The 27,705-nt window shown below is 37.8% G+C and overlaps 1 protein-coding gene and 1 long non-coding RNA gene across 3 annotated transcripts in view; both read right to left on the minus strand.

Moving 5' to 3' along the window:
• Positions 1 to 5,302: 5,302 nt before the first annotated feature.
• Positions 5,303 to 6,267, minus strand: LOC110006454 (uncharacterized). Its single transcript, XR_002279435.2, has 2 exons — positions 6,086 to 6,267; positions 5,303 to 5,568 (listed from the first exon to the last, which is right to left on the minus strand). It is a non-coding gene; the product is annotated as an uncharacterized LOC110006454 (long non-coding RNA).
• A 4,548-nt stretch (positions 6,268 to 10,815) lies between these two features.
• The window catches only part of LOC18425191 (uncharacterized), a 27,736-nt gene continuing 10,846 nt past the window's right edge, over positions 10,816 to 27,705 (minus strand). The window contains exons 3-5 of one of the 2 annotated variants that reach the window (XM_011630958.3): positions 22,117 to 22,444; positions 11,331 to 11,432; positions 10,816 to 11,168 (exon numbers count right to left, since the gene is read on the minus strand). In XM_011630958.3, the coding sequence (XP_011629260.1) occupies positions 11,133 to 11,168; positions 11,331 to 11,432; positions 22,117 to 22,444 (466 nt within the window). In that variant the 3' untranslated portion in view covers positions 10,816 to 11,132. The remainder of the gene's footprint in view (positions 11,169 to 11,330; positions 11,433 to 22,116; positions 22,445 to 27,705) is intronic. The other variant, XM_011630959.3, reaches the window with a different exon arrangement.

Raw genomic sequence — 27,705 nt, forward strand, 5'->3', positions numbered from 1 at the left:
GGATCTCTCAGATGCAAATTCCAGTCATAAATTCATGGGGTCCGACTAGGGGTGGCAATGGGCCCGGACCCGACTCAATGTTTGGACCCGACTATTGTTCGGATCCAAATATTGGACGTGAACACTAATCGGGACTAAATATTGGACCTAAACAGCATTCTAGCCAGGTCCGGGTCCATGGTTCGAATTGTGTTATCATACAAATAATATTTTAAAAATATTTAAATAAATATAATTATATATTTTTAGTTATAATATTTAAATAATATGTATATATATTGAAAATAACATTACATAACATTTAAATACAATTTTTAAATTTTTGGATTGGGTCCCGGTCCCATAATTTTTTTTGGAGTTGGGTCGAGAGTTGATAATTTTTTTCGGATCCCGTTGCCACCCCTAGCCCCGATTAATGGGGATCTCTCCCTATTGAACAATGAGAGAATTTCCTTAGCATAAACATCCTTATTTTCTAGGTATATTTTCAAAAGGTATTGATCTCAAGGATGTATCATCGTATAATGCAATAATCTTCAAAAACTATGTTAAAACCATTTGTTTGATCTAAATTTTAACATATGCAATTTTGTCTTTCTAACGAATAATCACAAAAAAGGAAATCTTGAAAATACAATCTAGAAAATATTTTTTAGCCCCATTAATATAGGCTGTCCATTTTGATAAGATGCTTAGATCTAAGCTTTAGAAATTTTTTTTCTTTTTCAACTTTTTTATATGGCTTTACTGATATTAGATGAACAGTATTAAAGAAGAAAATAATTTTGAGTTTGTAAAGGCTAAGATACTGAAATTCACAAAATGAATGGTCTAGATTTGTTGTTGGAGGGTGACTCATTTTAACTATATCTAGGGTTCAAATCGAAATTTTTTTTGGGGATTCATTACTGGGATGAAGAGAATGTGTGTGCAAAACTTGGATCTTACAAATAACGCAAACATGGTTTTTAAGAAGAGTAGTTGCATTATACTATGATACAATCGTTGCATGAAATCGTTGCCCATTTTCAAGATCGATAAATTTTGAAGATTTATGTAAAGAAGAAGTATATATACAATGAGACAAATTACCTTTGTTACAAGGTGGTGACCATTAATCCTGACCCTTGGATGTAAAATTGGGTGGCTGCATTTACTTCATAAAAAAAGTTTATATGGAGCCAAGGCTCTAAACAATCATATTAGAGCCTACCTTAAATTTTTTACTAAAAGATGTTGTTTTGATGCCCAAATATCCCCAAATTGATCATCTCGACATCCAGATGCATGGACATGAGAAAAAAAAATGGATTTCAAGTTTTGAAAATAGTGCATCTTGTAATTCATTTTTTGACCGTCAATTTTCAAGATTTTTAAGTTTTCATAGATCAGCTCGATGTACACTATTTTTGAAGCTTTAAATTATATAAATAAAAACCAAAATATGTTTTAAGGCCATCACAAAAGATTCCAATATTGAAACCACATTTCTCGACACTATTTGAAGGTGGGCTTCACATTGATTGTTTAAAGCATCAACTCTATACAAACCGTAACTATATTTCATTGATCAAGCTCAAAGTTCAAAATAAATTTTCTAAAATTTTGTAACACGTCCAAGTTATTAAATTTCACATCGATGGTCATAAGTAATTTGTGACATCCTTGTACTAATGGTAAATGATCTCATTATATATAATCTCGGACATAAATATCTTTTTTTTAAGTTTATTTTTTCCAATGTGCTTATAAATTCGGCACTGAATTTGGGTGGAAGCTGATTAACTACCAAAAAAAAAAAACAATGTGTGGTTATTGAGAGGACCAAATGTTTTCTTTAGTTCAATAATAAAAATACCAAACAAGTTTATCCTTTTAATGCATTGTTCGGTACTCTTGGTGTTGAACAATACAATTATTTATTTAATTAAAAGCAAGTTCGGTCTCATCAGTATTGAATTTATTATGTTCGGTATCCTTAGTACTTAACTCTATAAAAGCCAAAATCAAAGTTTGACACTCCTGAACATCATTGTTCTCAATTGTCAAAGATTCAACCTAGTTGCAGGCATTTTGGGGAAAAAAAAACTTCAAAAAAAGGGACAACTAAATAGATTTCAAAATTTTATGGACATTTCTTAATATCTCTTAAAAAAAATAGATAATTACATTAATTTCTCACCTCATTATTATGTATCAAAATGTGCGAAAGTATTATGTACAAAAACAAATCAGCATCAGGAAGGCAAGGGTCACTATATCCTTTCAAAAGTGCAATTTGGGCTTCTCTAACAAAATCGTTTTCTAATTTTAAACTCTTTTGAGTGCTTGATTATGTCCGTTATTATCCTTTTGATCATAAGAAACTGCCCAAATTGCTATCCAAAGTAAAACTGCACAAAATGGTTGTCTTGTACCTACCTCAGCCAAATCAGTGTTAGCAAAATTGAACAGTAAAGGTTAACTCGGCCGAAAGCAGTTTATCCGGTCTAATCGGTAAACCGGCTTAATCGGTAAACCGGCTTATTCAACCGTTCAAACTGGGTAAGTCCTGAAAAATAAAAAATTGTTAAAAAATTAAAAAATATACAAAAAAAAAAAAAGCTATTAAAATATGAAAAACATATAAAGATTTATTAAAACAAAACACATTCAAGTAAAGTTAAAATTAATAAAAAAAAATGGATTTTAAAGAAAGGTACGGTTTGTATAGAGCCTAGGTTCTAAACAATCAAATTAGAGCCTACTTTCAAATAGTATCGAGAAATGTGGTTTCAATGTTGAAAATCTTTGTGATAGCCTTAAAATATATTTTCATATTTATTTATAAATTTTAAAGCTTAAAAAATAGTGTAGATTGACAAATCTATAAAAACTTGAAAATCTTGAAAATTGACGGTCCAAAAATGCATTACAAAATATATTATTTTCAAAACTTGAAATCCATTTTTTTCTCATGTCAATACATCTTGATGTCGAGATGATCAATTTGAAGATATTTGGGCATCAAAACAACCTCTTCTAATGATATTTTTGAAGTAGACTCAAATTTGATTGTTTAGAGCCTCGGCTCCATATAAACTTTTCACTTTAAAGAAACGACTTGTACCTAGAGCTATTTTAAAAAATTTCTGAACAAGGTGGAAAAATGTAAAAGTGAATATTAATGATCAAAGCATTTTTTTAATATTTACTATAATATAAAAAATATTAAAAAATATATATATTACATACCAAATTTCTTATTTTTGAGATTTTATATACATATTTTTTTATTTTTTATTTTTTTAAATACCGACCGATCACCAAAACCACCCCAAACCAAAACCAACCCCTAACCGAGCGGTTGCTGATTAGATCGCTCAATTTTTCTAATATTGAACCAAAATATCTGCTTCTACAATAATTCAAATAAAAAATTCAAAAAGGATAAAAAGTGGATAAAAAAAAAACATGATTGAAAATAGTGATAAAAGATATGGGATTTATAATTTTACCGAACGTATGGCCCTAATAAAATAGAGTGACAAAACAGAATTCACGTAACCGACCTCAATTAATTGAAAAAAAACGATACACGATACAATAACCCATTAACCTTTCTATAGCAACATAGATTACTCTTACCCATAATATCAACAATGGAAGTTAGCCTTTATGATGTGTTAGATAAATTTGTGCACCATCTGATAACATTCTCCAAATCTCCCTCCATAGACTCCAAATTTCTCCTTCCATGGACTCCAAATCTCTTTGAAAATATAAGTGTGGTGGAATATAAGGATGAACAGAAATTGCCCCACAAGTGCCCTTAAATACACACTGCAGAGGATTTCTCTCCATTGGTTTAAAAAACCCTCCATCTCCCTTCACAATCTCTCTTCCATTGGTTTTAAAAACTCTCCATCTCCCTTCATGGCATCTCTCTCTCCATCTCAAACACCAATTCTATATTAGTTTTAAAAAGTTATGACACTAACCACTTAGATTGATTTTTTATTTTTTATTTTTAAATCCGATCCAATTGATTCAACTTGAGTTTAATATGCACGAACTAAATTCACTTTGCATGAACTATGCTGGACATAGGACTGGGCTCTTAAACAATCAAAGCTAGGCACATGAAATAGTATCCATGTTGTTTTACTCCTAAAAATTTTTGTGAATGACTAGAAAATTTACTTTCATATGTAACTATAAAATTTAAAGCTTAAACAAGAGTCTAGATAATGTATTATTTTCAAAACTTGAAATCTTGAAAATAAATCCATAAATACTTGAAAATATTGAAAATTGACGACTTAAAAAATACATTACATGATATATTACTTACAAGACTTGAAATCCATTTTCTCTTATGCCCATACATCTTTATATTGAAATCACCGATTTGAGAATTTCTGAGAACAGAAAAAACTCTTTGTAAATTTTGAGATTCACTTTAATTTGATTGTTTAGGGCCTCATCCTTTCCTTGGCTTGTAATCCCGTGGGGTACCACACCCTCTTCTTTCTCAAAGCAACTCTATACCTTAACTAAAAAAGTTTGAAGAGAAAAAAAAAAAAAAAAGAAAAAAAAAAAAAGGGATACTTCTTAATAGGTTAGGCCAGGTCTGGGAGGGGTTTTAATTTTGGTACACTTTTCGAGCCATGCCTTACCAGGCCGGGCCGGGCCAAAATATGTTAAAGCTTTGCTGAGCCTCGAGCCAGTCCGGCCAATGGCAGCCTTACTTACACCTCTGACCCAATTATTTTGAAAGAAATTGAAATCTTACATATATAGGTATGATTCTAATTTCTTAGATTTTAGACACTTACGAAAATAAATTTCAACCGTTCAAAGATTTTCTTACTCTTGTGACAAACCAAATGTGAAAATTAGTTATTTTTTAATTAAATAAATTCTAAGAATTCATTTTCATTCGAACCAAACGTGCTAACAGTGGCAACTGGTCAGATCCGATTCCCTGAGCTAAGGTTGGAAGTCTACACGTAACCTTAAAATATATTTTTATATTTATTTATAAAATTTAATGCTTCAAAAATAATGTAGATCGACATATCTATAAACACATAATAATCTTGATAAATGTACCATTTCCAAAAACTTGTAATCCATTTTTTTTCTCATGATCCGGCATCTCGATGTCAAGACGATCGATTTGAAAATATTTGGGCATCAAAACAACCTATCAAATTTTGATTGTTTAGATCATCGGCTCAATATAAACTTTTCCCTTAAAAAATAATCCATGATATTTGTATAAGTATTTGTAAGAACCCAAAAAATTTCAAACTCAAAAGAGAGTAAGCGTTCATTTTTTTCTCATTAATATACAAAAAAAAAACAACATTATTTTCAACAACACTTCTCAATAAGAGAATTCCAATACAAATTATTCTCGACAACAAAACAAATATCAATAAGAGTGGTAAATAGAATTCTAATACAAATTATTCTCAACAACAAAACAAATATCAATAAGAGTAGTAAATAATTCTAGTGTGATGTATAATACAAAAAGAAAGTTCTTGAAGATAATATGTTCTCCATGTTCCAAGAATTGATCTGCAAAAAAACACACTCATTATAATCAAACAAATAAAACTCTGCAAAATTTCAAAATTTGTCCAAAAAAGCAAAGGAAATTTTTTCTTTAAAAATGGTTTTGTTATTTTTCAGGCATTGTGAGTCCTAATAAATGACCCAAAACTTAGAAATCAAATTCGCATCAGACAATACATAGTAAAATTTTCAGTAAAAAAAAAATTCAAGTTCAAAGAAGGCTTAATACTCTTTATTTAAGATAATCAAGATAAATTAATAAATCACTCGAAAAATTGAAAAAAAGTGAAATAAGATGACACAAAAATAAATAAAAATTACAGCACGCTAAAATTTTCCTAAAAGCCAATTTAAGGGATAGTTAATAAAACCACTAAAAAAATCAGTTCAAGAGAGTAAATAAAACCATTTTTTTAAGAGAGAGCAAAAACAACATATTTCTTTGAAAAGGAGAGAGAGAGAGATTCTAGGGTTTGGGGGGTTTAGCCCGAGCAAGTATCATCGCCATGACGGCTCAAACCTCGGGCCGTCTTCACAGCAGCGGGATCCCCTGCCCAGACCTTCTCTCGGGCAGCCATGGCGGACGCCACCAACCTCATCAATGAATCTAAGCCGTTCATTTCTGGAAGGGCAGCATCTCAGGCAGCTCTGACAGAGAGACCGGGCAAGCGTAGCTGCTCAGATAAGATCAAGTAGTGAGCAAGGGATTAGGGTTTGCTTCTCCTTTTAAATGAACGCCGATGGCTTGGATTAATTAACTTTTCTCTTGATAGTGTATCCAGGCCGTTCTTTTGAAAATAACAAAAGAGGTGAGGAAACGGTTCATATTGTTGGAGAAAGACTGACGAATCTCCACCGTCCATTGTTTGAGAAGAAAGGCAGATGCCCCATGATAAATTCGGAACTGGCTATTCTGTCTGATAATTCCTCGTGGGATTGAATACAATCAATTAGCCCCCATAACAAGATGGAACTGTTTTGATAGGGGCTACAAAGCCCAATCAAAGTAAGCAAAGTTTCATCTCAAAACTAATTGAAAATTACAATTTAAGCATTAAAAAATCTTAAAGTCCATAATCTGGGCTTGAACATAATGGTTGTGAAAAACAAATTAAAATTTTAAAATCTAAAAATAGTGTATATAAAACAAATTTTATAAACGGCCTGTTTTGCCCTAAAAATAAGTGTTCAAAGACGATCTGTAGGATCTTAACTATTTTTTAAGTTTCAAAATTTATTTTCGGTGTTTGAAATTTATTTTAGAATCATCATGGAGTTTTACATTGAAAAAAGTGATGGGCTAGCTTTCTTTGCTTCCACATAAAACTTATATACTTTCCCTTATGCAACCGTCTTTTTGAATGGAGGGTTATGATTGCCTTAATCACAATGTCACTTCTCTATACTATTTTAGTTTTATTTTTTTTTTTCTATAGACTATTCTGACACCAAATTTTGGACGTCCAATCTTCTATTAAACTCGCACTAGCGAAAAATATAAAACAAATATTTTCAATAAAATAAAACGATCAAATACCTTTGAAAGTTTCAAAAGGTATTTTGGTCATTATATTTTATCAAAAATTAATTTTAATATTTTTTATAGGTGTGCCCCAATGAGAATATGACACGTACCAAATTTTATATTCATACAATTTGTATGAAGAAAAACTAAAAACAAAAAAATACTTTGAGAGTTGGATCTAAGATCAAACGGTGAGTGTCTCTCTTAATCAAAATTGGACTGCTAGACGGTAGCATAAGAATAAATCTTCTATGTTGTAGGGGAAGTATAGAAACCTTTCCGCAAAAAAGATTTCCACATGAACATTTGAGGTGATGCTTTATTTTGTTTTCATAAAACCTAGGCCTTATAAAAACTTAATCCGAACAATATAAAGGACACGATAATTGGACTGGGCCTAAAATCTAGGCCTAATATCAAGGGCGGGCCCAGAAAAACAATAGAACACTAAAATTGGAACAATGGCTAGTCTAGGACTTGAATTTGGAAAATAAATAAATAATATCTATTGAAGACATGCCCATCCTGACCCATTGATAGGCCCAGGTGGGGCAACCTACCCCAAGGGTGGGGCCTTGGATACTGACCCTTTGGCCCTTTTGGGCTGGCTGGCCCTTATAGGTCAAAGGGTGGGCTCGAGCCAGCCCTGTTGCTATCATTAATGAGACGGTTAACTTTTTTCAGACAAAAAATTCACAAGCACCCCAAGTTGGCCACTGGAGAACAGGATGGTTGGGGTGCGATCTATATACCCAAAGTCTTGAGGAAATTTTTTTCAGATTTCAAATGCAGTTCGTGGTGCACCTCCAACCACCGGATTTCATATCTAAAGGTTAGGGATGATCACAGTCCTTTACTACCAAAGGCAGAGAGTCTTATTATATACATTCATTTTGCATGAACAAATACAATGAGACTACGGGGAAGGGGCCGGGTCACCCGCCACCGCACTAACACCTTCAAAAAAATAAAAAACAACTCCTAAACTATTTGAAAAAACGGATATCCTAAACTATTTGAAAAAACGGATAGGAGCTGTATTCCTCATTGAATTACCTCAAAAAAATAAAAAAAACAATGAGACTATTACCTCACATAAAAAGGTCACAAACACACATGCGCCCAATGTAAAATCTGGCAGTTGTGGATCATTTATCTGAGGAAAATTAGAGGATAATTTTGTCAAATTTCTAGGACGTATACCGTTACACCTCCAATTACATTGTTGTTAAGAGCGATTGGATTTTTAAATACTGAAGGTAAATAATCATAATGTGATTGTTAATTTTGTAGACAAAAGTCACAAACACCCCAAGCCGTCTGATATAAAAATTGAACAGCTGAAGCGTGTCATTCTCAGCACAAATTTTTTAAATACATTCTCTAAGATCTAAAGCATTATTGTTAGGGCTTGCAACATGGATATAGGATCTATGGAGCAATTACTTAGAAGTACTTTTTGTGTTAAGGACCTTCCTATCTTACTGAACAGAATCCCCTGACTTTGAACAAATCTTACCTGGGATCGCAAATCCCAAGTTTGTCTATGACGATCTGATCTAATTGTGTAAAAAGGCAAGGTGAAGGTTGGCCTTGACCTTGGCCTAGAGGTCTAATCCTTAATTTTACTTTTTCCCATATTAGATAAGTGAGTAACACTAGATAAAAAGCAAATATCAAATAAGATCCTCACCTTAAATGATTGTTTATCATTTTAGATAATGGACAAGATCTGGCCTATTGCTGCTCATCTTGTAAAGGTGAATAACATGAGATAAAAAGCAAATATCAAATAAGATCCTAACCTTAAAAGATTGTTTATCATTTTAGAGAATGAATAAGCTCTAGCCAGCCCATTACTACGCTTATCAGTTCTGATTGTACCCTCAACATCCTCTTTTTTTTCGTTTTCTTTTTAAATAAAGGTTAACTATCCCTTTTTTGAAAAATAAAGGTTAATTTTCTCCAACCACCTATTTCACATTGAAAGCCAACATGAGAAGTTTAATTATACCAACAATAAATGATTCGATGTGAAATTTGATGGCATGGATGTATTACAAAGTTCGAGAAAAATTATTGGAAAAATTACAAAAAAGCCTCCAAAATGTACTATTTACGCAATTTACCCCCCAACCAACCGTTCCTCTCCCTTTTTTCCCACAACTTTTCTTCGTAAAAAACCCCCAAGGTAAAAAGTTGTTATTTTTTAGACAAAAAAGCCCTTCTCATACAAAAAAATTCAACTGGCTGTCCCAAGTTGTATATTGCCAGAGCGTAGAATAACACTGCCGAAGCACTTAGTAATGATTGCCAGATCAGACTAGGTACTGCCAGAGCGATGTGGCTCCGAAAGGTGTACCGTCGGAGCACTGAAAACCCTGCCGAAGCGCCTTAATGCACTGCCGGAGCGCATTCATAGAGTGCCGGGGCAAAATGTCTCCAAAAGGTGTACTGTTGGAGCGAGATCATGTAATGTTAGAGCAAATTCGTCTACTGTCGGAGCAAATTCGTCTACTGCCGAAGCAAACTACCACACTGTCGAAGCGCTGTGGCTCCATAAGATGTACTGCCGAAGCGAATGTCGGTATTGTCAGAACCCTTTTTTGTACCACCAAAGCGATGTAATCAACCGCCGGAGTGCCCTGGCTCCAAAAGGTCTACTGCCAGGGCGAATTTTCGTATCGCCAAAGCGCGTTGTCTTCGTTGCCGAAAAGAGAGAGAAAGAAAAGGCGTGTGAAAAAGGGTATTTTAAACTTGATTAGTTTTTATTGGGTTGGGGGGGGGTTTTTGCGAAGATAAGTTGTTAATGGGAAAAAGGTGAGAGAATAAGGTTGGATGGGGGTAAATTGAATAAATAGTGTATATTGAGGGGTTTTTGTAACTTTCCCAAAATCTTTAGGACTTTTAGCTTGATGAATATTATAAATACAACCCCCAATTTCACCTCTGATGGACAAGATTAATTGTGACTACCTTTTATCAAAGATAAATAATCTTATTGTATACTTTCCTAAATTTTCCCTTTTCTTATTTAAGCACCCACTGGAAGGACCAAAGAAGATACAACAATAAAACTCATCCTAAACTTAGACGTAAAAACACTCTCCCGCAAGAAGCATTCACTGAAGAGACCATGACTTCTTTCCCCCTCTCAAAATCATATACAAAAGTAGGCTTTCCTTGAAGTAGTGTCAAAAAATTTGACCTCATACTTGATTCACCATAAACCCAAACCAGATTCAGTTAGAGAGTTGGTCAAGCCTAAGACTGCCCTATATTTGGATGACTCCCTCTAGAATCACCAAGGTCCCAATTCCGATTTGATTTGAGCGATTCTAGATCAACTAAGTGACGTTCCGATTGCTGCTTAAGAATAAAAGATGCTTTCACATTCTGGCAGTGGTATGCAGGTTAAATAACAATGCCAACATCCACCACAATTGATCTGTTATTGTCATTAATCAAAACTTTCAATAACTTGTAATCTAATTCAGACCTACTAATACACAAGCCCAAATATGGGACTGACATTCAACCTCTTGGATAAGTGTGATTAGAGTAGAAAAGCTCCAACACTAACAAGATCTCGGTTTTTGAATCCATCTTACCCACCCAAAAAGTTAAAAAATGAAGAAAGATAGATGGGTCTAAGAAATTTTATGCTGTGATAACCACAGTACCTATAACCAATCAATCAAAACAAAGAGAATATCAAAGAAGGATGAAACAAAACTTGTACTCTTTGGTGATTCTTCCTATCCGAAAGTCTCGAGCATTTAAGAAGAAACAGAAAAGTATTGCCTCTAGTGTTGAAAGTGGGAAATCAATACATGGGATGAGATGAGTGAGAAAAATGAAATCATGGGATAAAAGGCTGCAATCACTGTTAATGGCAACACAGCACTTCGCAAAATATTTGTGCTGTGAATATGAAGAATTGATAACTGTACAAGTTCCACCTCTCTACACTGCAAGGGTAGAGAAAGGTCCGAAATGCAGAAAGATGGAGTGGACTCCAAATGAATATAACCAGCTTGCATCAAAAGCTTGGCAGCTTCCTTACAGCTCTCTTGTCCTGCATTTGAGAAAGTACAACCAAAGTTAGAAATGACTTAAGATAGATGTGTGTGTGTGTGTGAGAGAGAGAGAATGAGAGAGAGCTCATAGATAGTCCTAATAAAAGGCATAAATAATGAATTTAAGAAAAAGAGCATGTGCTGGACTACTGGTGACTAACATGAGCATGGGGAAAAGAACTGCTAAGACAAGATTTAAGTTGGAAAACATCGGGAGAAGATGTAGATCCACCATTGCCGTCATTATCTTGTTGCTTGCTACCCTGCAAAAAAGGAAAACATGAACTTAAATTCTCCAAACTCCACGTCAACATCCTTAGTATGTACCATTATATTGCAAAGAACTGAATAAATTTTTTCTAAAGAATGTTCCAATAAAATCAATAAAAAATCATATAAAGAAAGATAAACTTTGAAATGGTCCACTGAGAATAGTTCAAACTAGTCAATTTTTTGTTCAAACCGATATCAAATCCTAGAAAGAAGAGATAGATGACTGGCCAATCGGTAGATTCTATTCGATCCATTGAGATGTCAGGAGTGTTACATTTAAATATTAGAGCACTTTGCTCTTAGGATTCTTGTATCACAATATCAACTTTCTCCAATAAGGTGAATAACCTTCTCTCTAGGGAATACCATTATTCTCAATGTAATCCATCCTTCAATCCTCATTCGGGACAAATACACCAGCTGTTATAGTAGCTTTATTGCGTGAAAGAAAGGAATATTCCGAATAGCTTAATGTCTCCAGAATCTCCTATGAGACATCTACAATCCTCCACACATTAATAGCAACCCTTTGAATCCATCTAACCACATTAAGAGAATATCCTATTATCATCATCATCATCCAAGCTATATCCTAATTAATTGGGGTCGGCTACATGAATCATGTTCATCTATTTTTCTCTATTAAGGATCATACCTTCAATAAGACCAAAAGTTACATCTTGTCTCACTACTTCTTTCCATGTCCTTTTGGGCCTTCCCCTTTCCCTTTTAGAGCCTTTCACTTGAACCAAATCACGCCATCTAACCAATGTTGTATTAGGTCTACGCTGCACATGGCTTAGCCCACCTAAGTCTATTGTCCCTCATCGTATAGCCTATTGCAGCCACACCTAAGTTCCCTCGTATGTATTCATTCTGAATTTCATCCTTTCTTGTCTTGCCACTCATCCATTTCAACATCCTCAGCTTAGCTACGCTCATATTATGGATATGTTGTTTTTTGACGGCCCAACATTCTTTCCCATAAAGTATGGCTAGTCCTACAATCATACTTTATGGTATGTGGCCATCACATAAAACTCTAGATGCATATCTCCCTTTTGCCCACCCGGCTCTAATTCTATGTGCAACATCTTCCTCAATCTCTCCATTCTCCTAAATTATCGACCCCAAATATTGGAAACAATTTATTTTAGGTATTTCTTGATCATCAGTCTTAACTACTTCCTCATTCTACTCCTGTTATTTCTAAACTTGCATTCCATATATTATGTCTTAGTCCGGCTATAAAACAATATCCTATTATGAGGCTGCCAAAGCGCGATGACATAAAATCCTCAGTCCACTCTGAAGTGCTTTCTTCAGCTCCCAAGGGTTCCGACACTCCCAGCGAAAACTCAAAGTTTCTTGACTATGACATGCCCATGCTGGATTAGACCCCCAAAGCAAGCAAGGACAACATTTCTAAAAAGAATCACAATAAAACTTTAGCTTGAAAACCCATTCTGAAGGGAACATTTTAGACCTAAAAAATCTCAATGGAGTGCTCGACTGCCCAATGTTGTCCTTATTCTCTTATGTCCCATACCCACCAACTTAAGCTCCTTCAATACCCAAGAGATAATGCTCGTCTTAGTGAGCTCTTCCTCCACAAGACTGGCCCTTCGCTGACATTCCAATGTTCAAACCTAGAAGATCACTAATGGGCAACATCTCTAACAAGTGAGCAGGGTTTTTTTTTCAAACATCAATACAAGCAACTCTCAAGTCCTATTATGAGTTGCAAGCATCTAATAGAGGAAATGTAAGCCCTGTATGAGATGAGATGGTGTGTGGGCAGGAACTTTAACACATAGTGGTTGTATGGTTGCTCCAAGGATGATAGTGGAACGCCAGCCGACAAAAAAAAAAAAAAAAGAAGAAGAAGAAGAAGAAGAAGTGGGAAACAAAGGTAACTTCTTGTTTTTGGCAATTAAAACGGGTTATCATGATCAAATATATTTCCAAGAAAGCCAGGCTTACATCCTATGTTGCATGGACTCGGATACATGTGTTAGTGGGTATGGGGTGTACGATTCCACACGCCACGAAGAATAGGATTCGGCAACACGGCTATATATGAAGAGACAACCAAATCCAACAATTTTTCATTAATATTCGTTTTCATGATGAGTAGCACGAAATAATCAATTGTACGTCAACTGAATCCACGGAAGTTTTTGAAGTCCAGTTGGCATTTTCAAACTTCACCGTAACAAAAAAAGATCAAGTCTCTAAAAATGAAATCTATTTTTTAAAAAAAGTCTCTAAAAATGTAATCAATGGTAAAAAAAGGGGAAGAATACAGAAGAATCAGAGCAGGTATGTATATCCATATGTGCCTGACACTAGTAAAACACCCAAACAGAAGAATCTACCTACACAATTTATGTCTGGTTCTGTGAAGTAGGACATTTGGGAACTCTCCCAACCATCATGAGCAAGGAAGCAAGTAAACCTTTCACGAGAACCACCTTTTGCATCGCTTTGTTCTGAATGTTCGCTATCAATTAGAAACCATTCACATTGCAGATAGATCAAAGGGTCATGCAATGCGCAAAGACTTCCTGATGTCTATTAAAGCTAAGGGAATTTATCAAAATACACCTAACTTTTCGACAATTCAACATTTTACCCTTTTCCAACTATTCCAACTCATGTTTATGTGTATTTAGATGGTATTTGAAATTAAAGTAAAAGATATGGGCAAAATGTTAAATAAATAAATAGTGATGGACCTGCAACCTCTTCCTATGACTGCATTGAGAAACCCCTCTTATGAAGCTCTTTATCAAGATTTCAAGCATTTTAGTCTAGGTGATAGTGACCATATTCCTGCTCTAGAACAACTCGAGCCTCTTGATAGAAAAATTTCTCTCTCATGAATGTTACGTCCATGGCGGCCCCAACCGTTCCGGCATCGCCCCTCTCCTTCGCACGGCTTTTCTCCAGCCACTCCCCCACCCTTTCTCCTCCGCCCGGCACCCCCTCCCCCTCCTTCTGCTCAATTTCCCTGTGGCTTCCCCTCTTGCTGCCTCTCTTAGGGTCCTTGGCCATTCGAGTCCAGGACTCACCCCTTCCCTCTCATTCGACCTTGCTTAACTCCCTCGTTCGCCACTCTCCCCCCCCAATTTCAGACCTTCATGCCATTGAAAAGTGGGCCCAACAGTCGTGGAATGATCCCAACATAGGCCGTTGCTCCTTTCAGTGCGAAGGCATCCTCTTCTCTTTCCCTTCCCGGGAGGCGGTCCTTGCAGACCCTATGCTCACCCCCTCTGCCTTCAAAGGTGCCACCCTCTCCATCTCTCGTTGGAACCATAACTTGGGAGCCTTTCTCCCTCGCCATATTTGGCATCGGGCTTTCAACATTCCCCTTCACGTCTACAATCCAAAAACTTATAAGTCCATTGGCGATGCAGTTGGGGGGTTCATCTGCGTTCATTGGAAATCTTCGGAGTCTATCTTGTTGCTCGTCAATTCACTTTCCCCGGAGCTTATTCTTGAGGCGACTAGGCTTGCGATTAACGGCCAACATTTCAGGGTCAGCTTGGCCTGGATTCCGGCTTTGCCGCCTTCTAGACTCCATTTTCAGGCAACTGAACCTTTGCTTCAATCCCCGGAATAAGTTGCTACCTTCCCCAGACGGTTGGACCCTAGTTCGTGGCTGGAAGTGGTACCGGAGAGGTCGCCTTGGCAGAAAGGGTCGTCAGTGTTTCCCTATCTGACGAAACTCTGGTAAGATCGCGGCTGTTGTTGCCCTTGACCCTCTCCGTTGCCGTTCACCCCTCCCTGCTGCTTTGGCACCTGCTGATCTGCCGCTGTTGTCGTCAACCTCTACCCTGGACCCTCCCCCATTAATTGAGAGGGTTTCCTCTTCCGTCTTGAGCCCCCCTATGCCCCTGCAGGTTGGTTCATTTTATGCAAGTTACCTGTTGTGTCCTCTACATCCCGCTACACCTCAATTATCGAGGCCTCCTATGGGCCTTCCTTCGCCGACTGTTTCCTCTTTTGCCCCCATCTGTTCTTTTCTGCCTTCCCTTACTCCCACCCTTGTCTTCTTTTCTGTTCCCCCTGCCCCCCTCTCTATTTGTCCACCCCCTCTCGACACGTGCCCCTTCCCAACTCTCTCTTCGTGGTAGCCTCCCCTGGTGACACGCTATCTCCATTGGTGATGCCACTGGCATCGCCACATGTTTTGTTTCGTGCTCTCCTCTGCTGCTACCACCTGTCGTTGATCTCTCCATCCCTATTTTTTCCTAGCCACTTGGCGCTACTCCCTCTACCGTTACTTGCTTTCCTCTGTTACCGCCACCTGGCGTCGTTCCCTCCATCCCTTTGGTCTCCCATCTGGTGCCCTCTCTCACCCGCATTCCCTCTTCCCGTCCCTTTGTCTTTGCGGCTTCCTTCACCCTCAGCTTCTCTGGGTTCCCTCCCCTCCTCATCGCGTGGCTCTTACCCTTGTCGCCTCTCGCCCTCAGCCTTTCTCTTGCAACCACCCGTCCCTCTGATCGCCCAATCTTTTTGTGTGGCCTCCCTTCCCTTGCCACCCTGCGCTCGTTTGCGGCCCCTCCTTGATCGTGGCAAGGCTCTTGCTGCCTTTTTGCCAAGTCGTCGGTCCCCTCGTCTCTCTCAACCTCCCCTCTTTTGTTTCTGCCTCCCCCCACACACCCCCCCCCCCCCCCCCCCCCCCCGGTGCCTCCCCCTGGCCTCGGTTTCCATTTTGCTCCCTTGGTTCAGCCTGGCCTCCCTCCTCTCTCGCCTCTCCCCTCACCTCTCTTGCCTCCTGCCGATGGGGGCACCTCGGTCCCCCTTTCTCCCTTGTGGTCTCCCCTTCCTCTTGCCTTTGGTAATCACTCTGCTTGCCCTTCTGTTGGGGAGTCCATTAGTACCCAAGACCAACTCTCGGTTGATTATGTCTTCGTCGATACTTTTGACGCTGCTAAGGGCGATACCCTCAAGGTTCTCAAGGTGATGGGTATGGGTTTCCCCGGCCATTGGGAAGCACTGAACTTCATCAAAAGCGGCCCATATTTCTGAGCAAATTAAGAACCAAAGGCCACAGGGAATTGAGCAATCTCATTTGCCACATAACCTACAAACGTGGTGGGCGTACCTCTACCCTCACGAATGCCGATTTGCCTTCTTCGAGTGGTCGCCCTATCACTCGTTTTTTAGGAAGACATTATGCCTGCTCTCTCTCCCTTCCATGAATATCTTAATCTGGAATATCAAGGGCCTCAGCGACCCCTTGAAATGTCGGCATATCCTCAACTTCTGTCGGCAACACTCTCCAGCGATCCTGGCTTTGCTTGAGACCAAACTCCCTATGCCCTTGCTCCAAAATGTGTATCCAACCTGGGGACAACGTCCCTGCCAATGGCTGGGCCCTACCTTTCAATGGTGCATCCGGGGGAACATGGGACCCTTCTCTTCATTCCTTCTCTTCCTCTCGTATTGGGGAGTTATCAGTCTCCATCTCCCTCCTCAGGTCATCGGATGGGATACCATGGAAATTTTTAGCCATGTACAACCCCAACTTCCAAGCTCGGAGTTTTTGGTAAGAACTCCAATCCTTTGCCTCAACCTCCCCCTCGATCTGGTGTATTGGGGGGGATTTCAACAAAACCCAATGGTCCTTTGAACGAAACTCCAATTCAAGGATCTCCCTCGTGATGTTTGTGTTCTCTGATTTCATTACCAGAAATCAACTGCTGGACGTGCCCCTCCAAGGGGCTCGCTTTATTTGGTCGAACCACTCGCAAGACCTCTCTGTCCAAACATGACTGGTACCTCCTCTCACTCGAGTGGGACTCTTCTTTCCCCAACTCACACTCTGTGGCCCTCCCCAAGCCTATATCCGATCACAGTCCCATACTTCTCAACACGACTGCCCTGGGCTGAGGTCCCAAACCCTTCCGTTTAGACCTTTCTTGTTTGGAGGAGCCCCATTTCCCTTCCCTCATTGCCTTGTTGTGGCATTCTTTCGCCCCTATTGTTCAAGGATGGCCTGGTTTCCGCCTCCAATGTAAGCTACATCTTTTAAAACTCACCCTCAAGGACTGGAGCAGAAATCTCCCGAGGAATTTCCTCGCCCAAAAGCAACCCCTTCTTGCCATTATTCTACGCCTTGATACCCTTGAGGAATCTGCAACCTTCTCCCTTGCCAACCAAAATGTGCATCATGAAGCCAAGTTAGCACTCCACTCTATCCTTCATAAGGAGGAAATCTTTTGGGGGCAGCGGTCTCGGGTCAAGTGGTTAAAACTGGGAGATCATAATACCACGCGACAATACCATTTCCCTCATCAAAGTTGGCAATCAGCATTTCGATGACCCACAACTCATTGAGCAAGCCTTCATCGACTTCTTCCAAAACCTTTAGAAGGCGCACGATGGCCCAAGGCCCTTGATGTCCTCCCTCAGCTTCAGTGTTGTCCCACCTGACAGAGCAGTTTGGCTAGAAGCCTAGAATGACCCTTCGACGCATCAAAAATCTTTGACGCAGTTAAGTCCTTAGGCCATGATAGAGCCCTTGGCCCTGACGGTTTGCCCATTGCTCTCTGTCACCAATTCTGGGACACTCTTAAGGCTGATGTGGTTGCCTTTTTTGCTGATTTCCACTCTAGTAGTGTGGTCAACAAGACCATGAACGGTACCTTGTTGGCATTAATCCCTAAAATTGAAGGAGTGGTGGAATTAAAATACTTTAGGCCCATTAACCTACTCAATAGCTCCAGATAAGATCCTTTCCAAGGACTTAACTTCCAGAATCCGAGAGGTACTGGGTTGGGTGATCACCCCCAGTCAAGGGGCTTTTGTCAAAGATTGCCAAATCCTCGACGGTGCTCTTATTGCGCACGAATGTCTTCATACCCATCATTTGGCCAAAACACCGGGCTTGGTCATTAAGTTGGATTGCGATAAGGCATACGACCACGTCAATTGGGATATTCTCGATGAGACGCTACACCGCATGGGTTTTGGCACTCGATGGCATAGGTGGATGAGAGGGTGCATTTCCTCACCTACTTTCTCGGTCATCATTAACGGCACACCCAAGGGCTTGTTCCAAGCTTCAAGGGCCTGAGGCAAGGTGATCCCCTTTTACCTTTCCTTTTCTCTATTGCTGCTGAAGTCTTCAGGGCTTCCCTCTTGATTTTGTATCATGTTGGCTTAGTCAGGGGCTTCCAAGCAAGTCTCGAGGGACCTTCGGCCTCCCATCTTTTTTGTGATGCCATCCCAAAACAAGTTCACTATCTTCGCATCTTTCTCAGAAGCTTCCAATGGGCAACAGGCTTCAAAGTTAACCTCGCCAAGACCGGTATAATGGGGGTGGCCATGAGCTTGGAGTCGGTGTCCAGTTTTACTAGTCTTTGGGGTTGTAAAGCTCAACCTTTGCTTGCCTCTTATTTAGGTTTGCCCCTGTGTATCGGGAAGCCTAAAGTTAGCCAGTGGTCCCACATTATCGATAAGTTTAACAAGAGATTCACATGATGGAAAGGCAGATTCCTCTCCGCTGCGGGCAGACTCAACCTAATCAACGCGACTCTCTCTAGCACCCCAATTTACCAAATGCCCCTTTTCCCGATCCTGGTTTCTGTGGCTAATCGGCTGGAACAACTCATGAGAAATTTCCTCTGGTTAGGTACTGAAGGAAGGAAATTTCATCTTATTGCATGGGAGACTGTGTGCAATCCGAAATCCCTTGGAGGCCTGAGCATCCGCAAAATTAGGAAGACCAATGTTGCCCTCATTGGTAAGTGGTGGTGGAGGTTCGCATCCCATAGGGATCACCTCTAACAAGAGGTGGCTCGTCTCAAAGACCAGTGCCCCCGAGGCTTGGTTCCCTAACTCCAAGGTCCCCTACAATGCCTCAAGTATTTGGAAGGGCCTCCATTCTTGACCTCACCGCTTCCTCTCTCACATTCACTTGCGTCCTAGAGAGGGCAGCCGTATTGCTTTTTGGTCGGACATTTGGCTAGGCCATAGCCCTCTTAGGGACTCTTTCCCCGCCCTTTACTGGTTGGCAAGCAACCCGTCATCCACCATAGCTGAGAATTTCGAACCCTCTCCCCGAGGAAGGGTCTGGTCCCCTATGTTCAGAAGGCCCCTTAAGGATTCCAACTTGCCAAGATTTATCGAATTGCAAACCCTGCTCCACAACTTCTTTCTCCCTTCTTCGAGTCTTGTTGAGGTGGTCTGGAGCCTCTCCCCTTCAGGAGTGTTCTCTGTTGCTTCTTTTTATAAGGCACTCCTCCTGACAACCCAATCCCCCCCCTCCCCCTCTACTTCCCATGTTGCAGCTAAGGCCTGGGATTCTCCGGGCCCCCCAAAAATTCTCTTCTTTATTTGGGTGGCCACACATGAAAGAGCCTTAACTGTGGACCATCTCCAAAGAAGGGGCATAGAACTCCCCAACAGGTGCATCATGTGTCAAAATGAAGCCGAAACCAATGCTCACCTCTTTCTGCATTGTGAGATCGCGTCATTTCTCTGGAACTCAATTCTCCTACTATTCGACTGATTCTGGGCCACCCCTTAATCTATATCACAGCTTTTCTCATCCTACCTCTCAACCCCGTGAGCTAGATCCGGCATCCTTCTTTGGAAAGCTTCTATTGCAGCCATACTCCAGACTTTGCGGTTGGAAAGGAATCAAAGAATCTTTAGGGAAGAGTACTCTAATCTCATCACGTTGCTGGAAAAGGTGAGATCCTCGGCCATCTTTTGGGCAACCAACTCTAAATCTTTCAAGCATGTCTCTGTGGCAGACTTCCACCAAAATTGAAAAGCTTTGCTTCACTTAAGGCCTTATCAAATTCCTAGAGTAGCCTCTTGGTCCCTTCCCTCTCCATGGTGCACTAAGCTTAATTTCGATGGCTGTTCCCTAGGCAATCCTAAACCCTCTAGTGTAGGTGGTATCTATCGCGATCACGCTGGTAGCACCCTCCTCTCATTCGCGCATCCCACTGGTAGCTCAGAGTCCACCAAGGCCGAGGCAATGGCCCTCCTTCATGGCCTTCGACACTTCAATAGGGCATGGGTGAACTCTTTGGTGATCGAAGGAGATTCCGCCAATGTTATTGCATGGGCTTCTAGTTCAGCCCAGTGCCCTTATAGGTCGATCCCGTTTTTGACAAGATCCACCACAGGTGCTCCCCCACAGATTTCTTGGAGGCATACTTGGAGAGAGGCCAACTCCATCGCTAACTCCTTAGCCAAAACTGGGGCCCTGGTCTCAATATTGTGGATATTCCATCCTAGATCCTCTAGATTCCTCTTGCTCTTTTAGTAGTATTGTTCTTTTGTAGCCGTATAATGGGTATAAATTCTGTACCCCTGTAAAGGGTGTTACTCTCCTTCACCCACTTTGTGGGTGGGCAAACTTTGTACTATTCTCTTTAGCTTTCTATACAAGAAGTAAACATTCTCAAAAAAAAGAAAAAAAAGTGAATCTCTCATGCGTTTTTTGATAAATTTCACATTAAAGTTATTTGATATATCTATAGAGAGGGTTGGCTACTGGTTCAATGTATTTTGGAATCAGTCTTAGATCAGCGGGAAAAGAAAAGGAAAAAGAAATAAACATTGGTAATGTTATTTCATGGGTTATCTCAGAAGGCCCCTCACCCATGGCGAATAACTTGAGGTCTAAACTTGTTTGACGTATCTACAAAGAGGATTGGCTCCTACTTCAGCACATTTTGGAGTCGATAGATTCTCACTCCCAGATCAGCAGGAGAACAAAAGAAATAAGAGGACATTGGTGAAATAATTTCATGGGTGTCCCAAAAGGCACCTCACCCAAGGCGAATGGCACCCATCTTGGAAGAGATTTTCAGCCAGTTTTCACAGCTCAATATTTCTTTCAACCACATATGGCACAAGTCCAATGAATTGGACAACTCTTTAGCTTGAGACAGGGTCTCTAAAACTTCTCTCTTTATCATTGACAAACCAGACAACCAAATCACCTTCCCCTTCCCCCTCCCTCCCGCCACTCACAGTTCTTTGAATTTTATATTTCCTGAGTTCATATTTTTGAGAATTACGTTCTTATACTTGTAAGTTTTCACACATATATGAGCTTTAGACATCGTTAACCATAAATAAAAAGCAGAGGGAGAGAGATATATATCAATTAAGCCAACTAGAAAGCTTGCCAGAGAGGGTCCAAATTCCAAAACACAGAGAGAGTTCCCAATAAACCATACAAGCAACAACCTGAATATATGCAGCAATAGTTTTGATGGCTGTCTGACTAAGAGAAAAAGCATATAAGCATTATATGTAACTACTTGATAAAACGTTTCCCGTATTCCATAAATTTACAAGCTGAATATGTGTACCAATGCTTTAACTTCTAATATTGGTAAAGCTTCCAATATACCACAGATCAGGTGACACTGAGCTTCTAATATACAAAATTACCAGCTGAATATATACAGTAATATACTTAACTAATTGGTAAAGCTTTGGATATTGGTAAAGCCTCCAATATATCATAGAGTGTCAGCAGAGCTTCAAATAGACCATAGGTGTAAAAGCTGAATATATACAGAAATCCATTTAATTACTTGGTAAAGCTTCCAATAGACCATAAATGTATAAGCTGAATATATGCAGCAACGCATTTAACTAGTTAAAAAGTTTTTAACGAAAAAATGAACTAACCATTATCCCATATGGATGTCCCTTGTATGTTGCATCTTCAAAGAGAGAAGAATAGTAAACTGGATCATATATAGATCCTCCTAATATATGCTCGTCGTCAGAGTCCTGTCTAACTGCTGTATGTATTGGTGGGTTCAAAAAGCTATTCCTTACATCGTAATCTGCCTCTCGATAAACTGAATTGTCTCCATTTGAAACTCCCATTCTGTACATTTGGATCCATAATAACGAGGACATCAACCTCATTGAAAATCCCACAATTTGCATCCAGAAGGATACTCTCACTGAAAAGATAAAACAATGTCCATACTTTTCAGCAGAGATGTTCCTGTATTGAAATATAAGGATTAAATGGTTAGCAATGCACTCATTTCTACCTCAGATACATAATTATTAGTCAATTGTATGGCAAGAACACATAAAATGGCAATGTTCACAGATTTCGTCCGTTAGTACCTTCCTAGTTTCACCAAGTCAAATAGATTGACAAACCATGCAAATGCAAACATGATAACCTTAATGAAGCATAGAAACCTATTTAGGGTTTGCGGGAACCTATAGAATAAAATTAGGGCTAGGCTTGAGGGTTTATTTCTCTCTTGGTTGGTTGTACCACCTTTCTTCTACAAAATACAGCAAACCCCTAATCACACACCACCTTTTCTTTTTCTCCCATGGCTAACGTCACAAGTTGAGAAGCAAGAAGGGAGGGTGGCGTGCCAAAAAAATAAGAGAGAGAAAATTAGGTGGAGGAGAGAGAGAGAGATTTTTGCCATCGATTTGAGAGAGGTTCCAGTAGCTTTATATAGAAAAAAATGTTTCTCCCACTTCGAATAGGATTCCTTCTAAGTATGACTTATCTAATTTACCCAGCTTGACAAATAGGATATTAGGAAATCTATGGGGTGAGAGAGATTAAATATGTGTCATCCATCCCACAAATCAGCCATCATAATTTTGGGTAGAAATTAGAAACCTTTTTTTTTTTTGTATGTTTAGAAATTAGGAGCCTTATCCCTTATAATTTGACCCAAGTCCAATTTCTATTTAAATTATAATTATAACCAAATCCAAAACTTCCTAATATCTTTCCAAAATCTGTAGGAAGTCAAAATAATTAGAGTTGTGGTCAAACTAAACTCTTAATTAAAATTTAATATTTAAAAGATTCCCCTAAAATAGTCTCTAAAAAAAAGATCATATAAATGAAACAATGGGGGAGTGAACCAAGCAGACTAAAAGGTCCCCACAATGGTCCACGTCCCACCCATGGGTGGCACACATGTGGGGCAGGATCTTGGGCCCCACATCTGCATTTCCAAATTTCAAAATTTTCAAAAAAAGCCCTTTTAAAGGATTTTATAGCAGAAATAAATTTTTAAAGTTCTGAAAAATTGGAAAGATCACAAAAACATTTCTAACATCAAAAATAAAATAAGTAGAAGTGATTGATACCAATGGATCAAAATTAACAACAACAATGGCACCCCACTTGACCCAATAACCATGATCCACTATTGGTTTTTTATCCAATCCAACAAAGACCCATGACCCACAGTCGCAATGCAAGGGTTCATGATTGGCTCATCAAAGTTGGTCAATAATCAGTGGAAACATGATCCTAGAAAGTAAATTTCAGTCCCTCTTTAAGAGCAAGTTTAGCACTTATCACTACATGTCCCTCTATAGGGATACTTCCCAGTAATGCAGTTGTCATATGTACATGTCTTGCGAAAATTTGTTGGGGTTTTGACCTTTGCTCTCACAAGCCTATAACTGCAAATAGGAGACCACACAATTCTTCTGGCCTACAAACATCATCTGTGAGCATCATTTCGACCTCAACAAGGGATGACCAACTGTAAACCCTTATCGGTAGTGCTACATGCCTAGGAGTAAGGGTTTTGGATATAACCAATGCCATAAACCGCCAACCCATAGTCAGTTAACACAAACATTCCCACTGAAGTGCATATTCCACTGTAAAGTATTATTTTTACACGCTCTCTAGGCCTTTAAAGGCCACAAAACCCAACAGAGCATTGATTCAAAAGTGATCCGCCTGGCACCTAGGTGGGATGGGGGACCTGGGAGGACCAACTAGGTGGGCTATTACTAAGAGCCTGCTTAGGGACCCTAGGCGGGTGCCTGCTTAGGGACCCTAGGCGATCGCCTTGGGTACCTAGGTAGGCGCCCAAGGGACTGCGCCCGACTGAGTGAAAAAATACCATCGAGCGAGGTATATTTGGTGTTCTTTTTTGTTTGGATTATAAAAAATGCATGAATATGCATATTTTGTACAAATATGCATATTTGCCCCCTTTTGAACCTAGTCTGCCCAGGTTTTGAGCAGCTGCCTAGGCGCCCACATAGTCGTTGGGCGGCCTAGACCCCCCCGGTCCCCCTAAGTGCCGCTCGTCGTTTTTTGAAACACTGGCAGAGAGACTACATATAAAGGTAAAGAGAGAAATAAAGAGCTTTAAAATAGGAGACCTCCTTTTGAGTTTCAAAGTGAGATTATATTAAATATGTGAGTAATTATGGATAGATAGATTAATATAGAGAGTTGGACAATTCCAAGAAATATATAAGGGCAAAATGGGGAAAAAATAAAAAATAGTAAGGCAAAATTGGAAAAGAAAAGGATATATGTCAATAAAATAAAGGGGGACCTCCTCTTGCTTAATATATACAATTCGAAGAAATATAAGGGCAAAATGGGGAAAAATAAAAATTAGTAGGGCAAAATTGAAAGAAAAAAAAAAAGGATATATGTCCATAAAATAAGACCTCTTCTTGCTTAATATATACTAATAGATATATATATATATATATATATATATATATATATATATATATATATATATATATATATATATATATTAAATATGTGATATACAATATAACACACACATATATGTTATAACAATTATGAATGACGATATTAATATTATAAATAAATGATACCCATTATTATAATGAATAATATAGCAAATTCTTTTATAACTATAAATATTACAAAAAATATGTTGTTGATAAATTGATTATTACTAAAATTAATAGAATACTCATATATTATAACAATACTAACCATAGTGTCATTCATGATATTTATATATTACTATTAAGTTTTCAATCGAATATTAATTATATGTTTTAATTAATAATAATCCAATAAAATTAAATAAATTTGCATACAATTATCTATTTATATAATAAAGTTCATCAATAATAATTTACAGTTGCAATGACTTAATTTTATTATAATAACTATTAGCATTCCAAATTATTACAATAATTAAATCATATGGATATAAACACAATTAAAAACATTAATACTATAATTGTAATATTATAATACTTTAAAAGTAATTACAAAATTAATCAAATACTATGAATATATTACACTCATATATGTATAATTTTGTTATTATATATTACTAATCATCAAACTATTGTAATTAGAATATTAATCGAATACTATGAATATGTTACACTCATAGATGTATAATTTTCTTAAAATATATTGCCACTCATAAAACTATTGTTATTACTACTACTACTAGTATTGTTTTGTATACATAATTATAATAATAACGGAAATTTATCAAAATGCCAATAAAAGATCAACTATTTAACTCTCTTCCCAATTGCAACTATTCCAAGTCATTATCATGTGAATTTTTATGGGTATTTTGAAATTAATTGAACAATATGGGTACAATATTAAATAGTTCATCTCTCACTGACATTTAGATAACCCTAATAACAATTACGTAGTTTTAATTAATTTATTTTGTGAGTTCGAAATATAGGTATATTTGAATTAATAATAATCATAATAATACCCTCTACATGTAATTTAATATTTCAGATCAAATCCTTATGAATTATATTAAAATATCACATAAACACTTTATATTCATTATGTATAGGATTTAATGAAACCTGGGATTTTGTATTGAATAATTTCTATTTTTTAATTACAATTTTCACGTTATAAATATTTATATGTTTCAAAAGATGTTTCTCACTATTTTATAATTTTTAGCTCCTCTATCTTTCTCACGCCATCTCCTCTACAGGTCTCTCTTGCTAAGAACCTCGCTTCATTTCTAATTTAAATAACATATCCGCCTTTTTTTTAGGAATTTTGGAAAGGATATAGTTAATTGCTAATTTTGTATTTTAATCATTTTTATGACCATCTTTTAAGGTTTTGTAATTATGAAGTAATAATTTCTACAAAATGTGTGATTAGTATGCTTGCGTTAATTTTTTGAGACTCTTGAGCAGTATTTTCTTTTAATTATGAATTTTTATTTATTATAATTATTTATAACTAATTTTTACGTTCCTATCTCTACTAGCTTTCTCTTACCATTTTCAATCTACATTATGTCACTCCTAATCTCTTGGTTTTGAAATAATACTTTTGAATCTTAAATGTATCACCTTTTATAGTGTTCTTTATACAATTTTGTACTTCTTGATTATCAATTTTTATATTTTAAAATTGTCTATGATATGTTTCAATTCTTTTAATTGTGATTTTTTTAAAAAAAAATTGAAGTATGATATTTAGCAAGCTAGCATTATTTCTTATTTCATAAATTTTAAAGAATTCATATGTTTTTAGCTACAATTTTTATGTTTTAAATATTTATAAGTTTCAAAAGTTGTTTCTTACAATTTTTAAGACTGCTAGCTCCTGCATCTTCCATATCCTATCTCCTCTATAGACTCTCTTGCTAAGACCCTATGCATGACCATCATCTCTTTAATAAAAGGGAAGTATATTGTTATTCATAATCAATGGTATGAAATGGCAATTGATGTGCTCAGCAAAAAAAATTTTATGGTATATTTAAAAGTAAAATGCTTCTTACTCCAAAATCTTATGTTCAACTGTGTTTCATTAAGAATTCAACACAAAAGTAGTAAAATTCTAGAGCAACGTGTAATAATGGAGTTCTTTTTCTTTTCTTTTTTATTCTAGAGCAAGTGTGTTGATTCGTATTTCATGAATAAATTTTGTTTATACAACTATAATGATTAACTCTAGTATTTTTAAAAAAATAATATTCCAGCAACACGTGTGAAGCACTTGCAGTTTACTACTTTAAATTAAGGTGGCAATGGACCGGGGCCCTTGGCCTGGCTCTTGTCCCTATAGGGTCAGGTCAGCCCACACCCTAATAGGGTCATGGTCGGGCTGGGCCAAAAACAAATGAAAAAACTATAAAAGGAAAACCAAGAAAAAATAAAAATAAAAATAAAAAAAGAGGGTTGGGAGGGGCCAAACCGTGCTAGCACTAGCCCTAGCCTGGCCCTCGGTCCACGTACATTTTTAGTGCCGGGCAGACCGAGTCAAGCTGGGCTGGGTCCATTGCTAGCCCTACTTTAAATAAAGGATCAAATTCTTTATATCTTATGCAAAGGTCCTACTTTTTATCATTTTTCCCCCATAAATTATATATATCCAGACACCTAATGTTCAGACCGGGATACTTTTCTTCAAGTGGGAGACAGTTTCAAACAAAGTGCGTCCAGACTGCTCTATTTATGTTTTTTTTTTCCCCCTTTTTG

Source organism: Amborella trichopoda, chromosome 1 (assembly GCF_054954075.1).
Source record: "Amborella trichopoda isolate Santa Cruz 75 chromosome 1, AtrichopodaSantaCruz75HAP2 v2.0, whole genome shotgun sequence".
In the NCBI taxonomy this organism is placed as follows: Eukaryota; Viridiplantae; Streptophyta; class Magnoliopsida; order Amborellales; family Amborellaceae; genus Amborella; species Amborella trichopoda.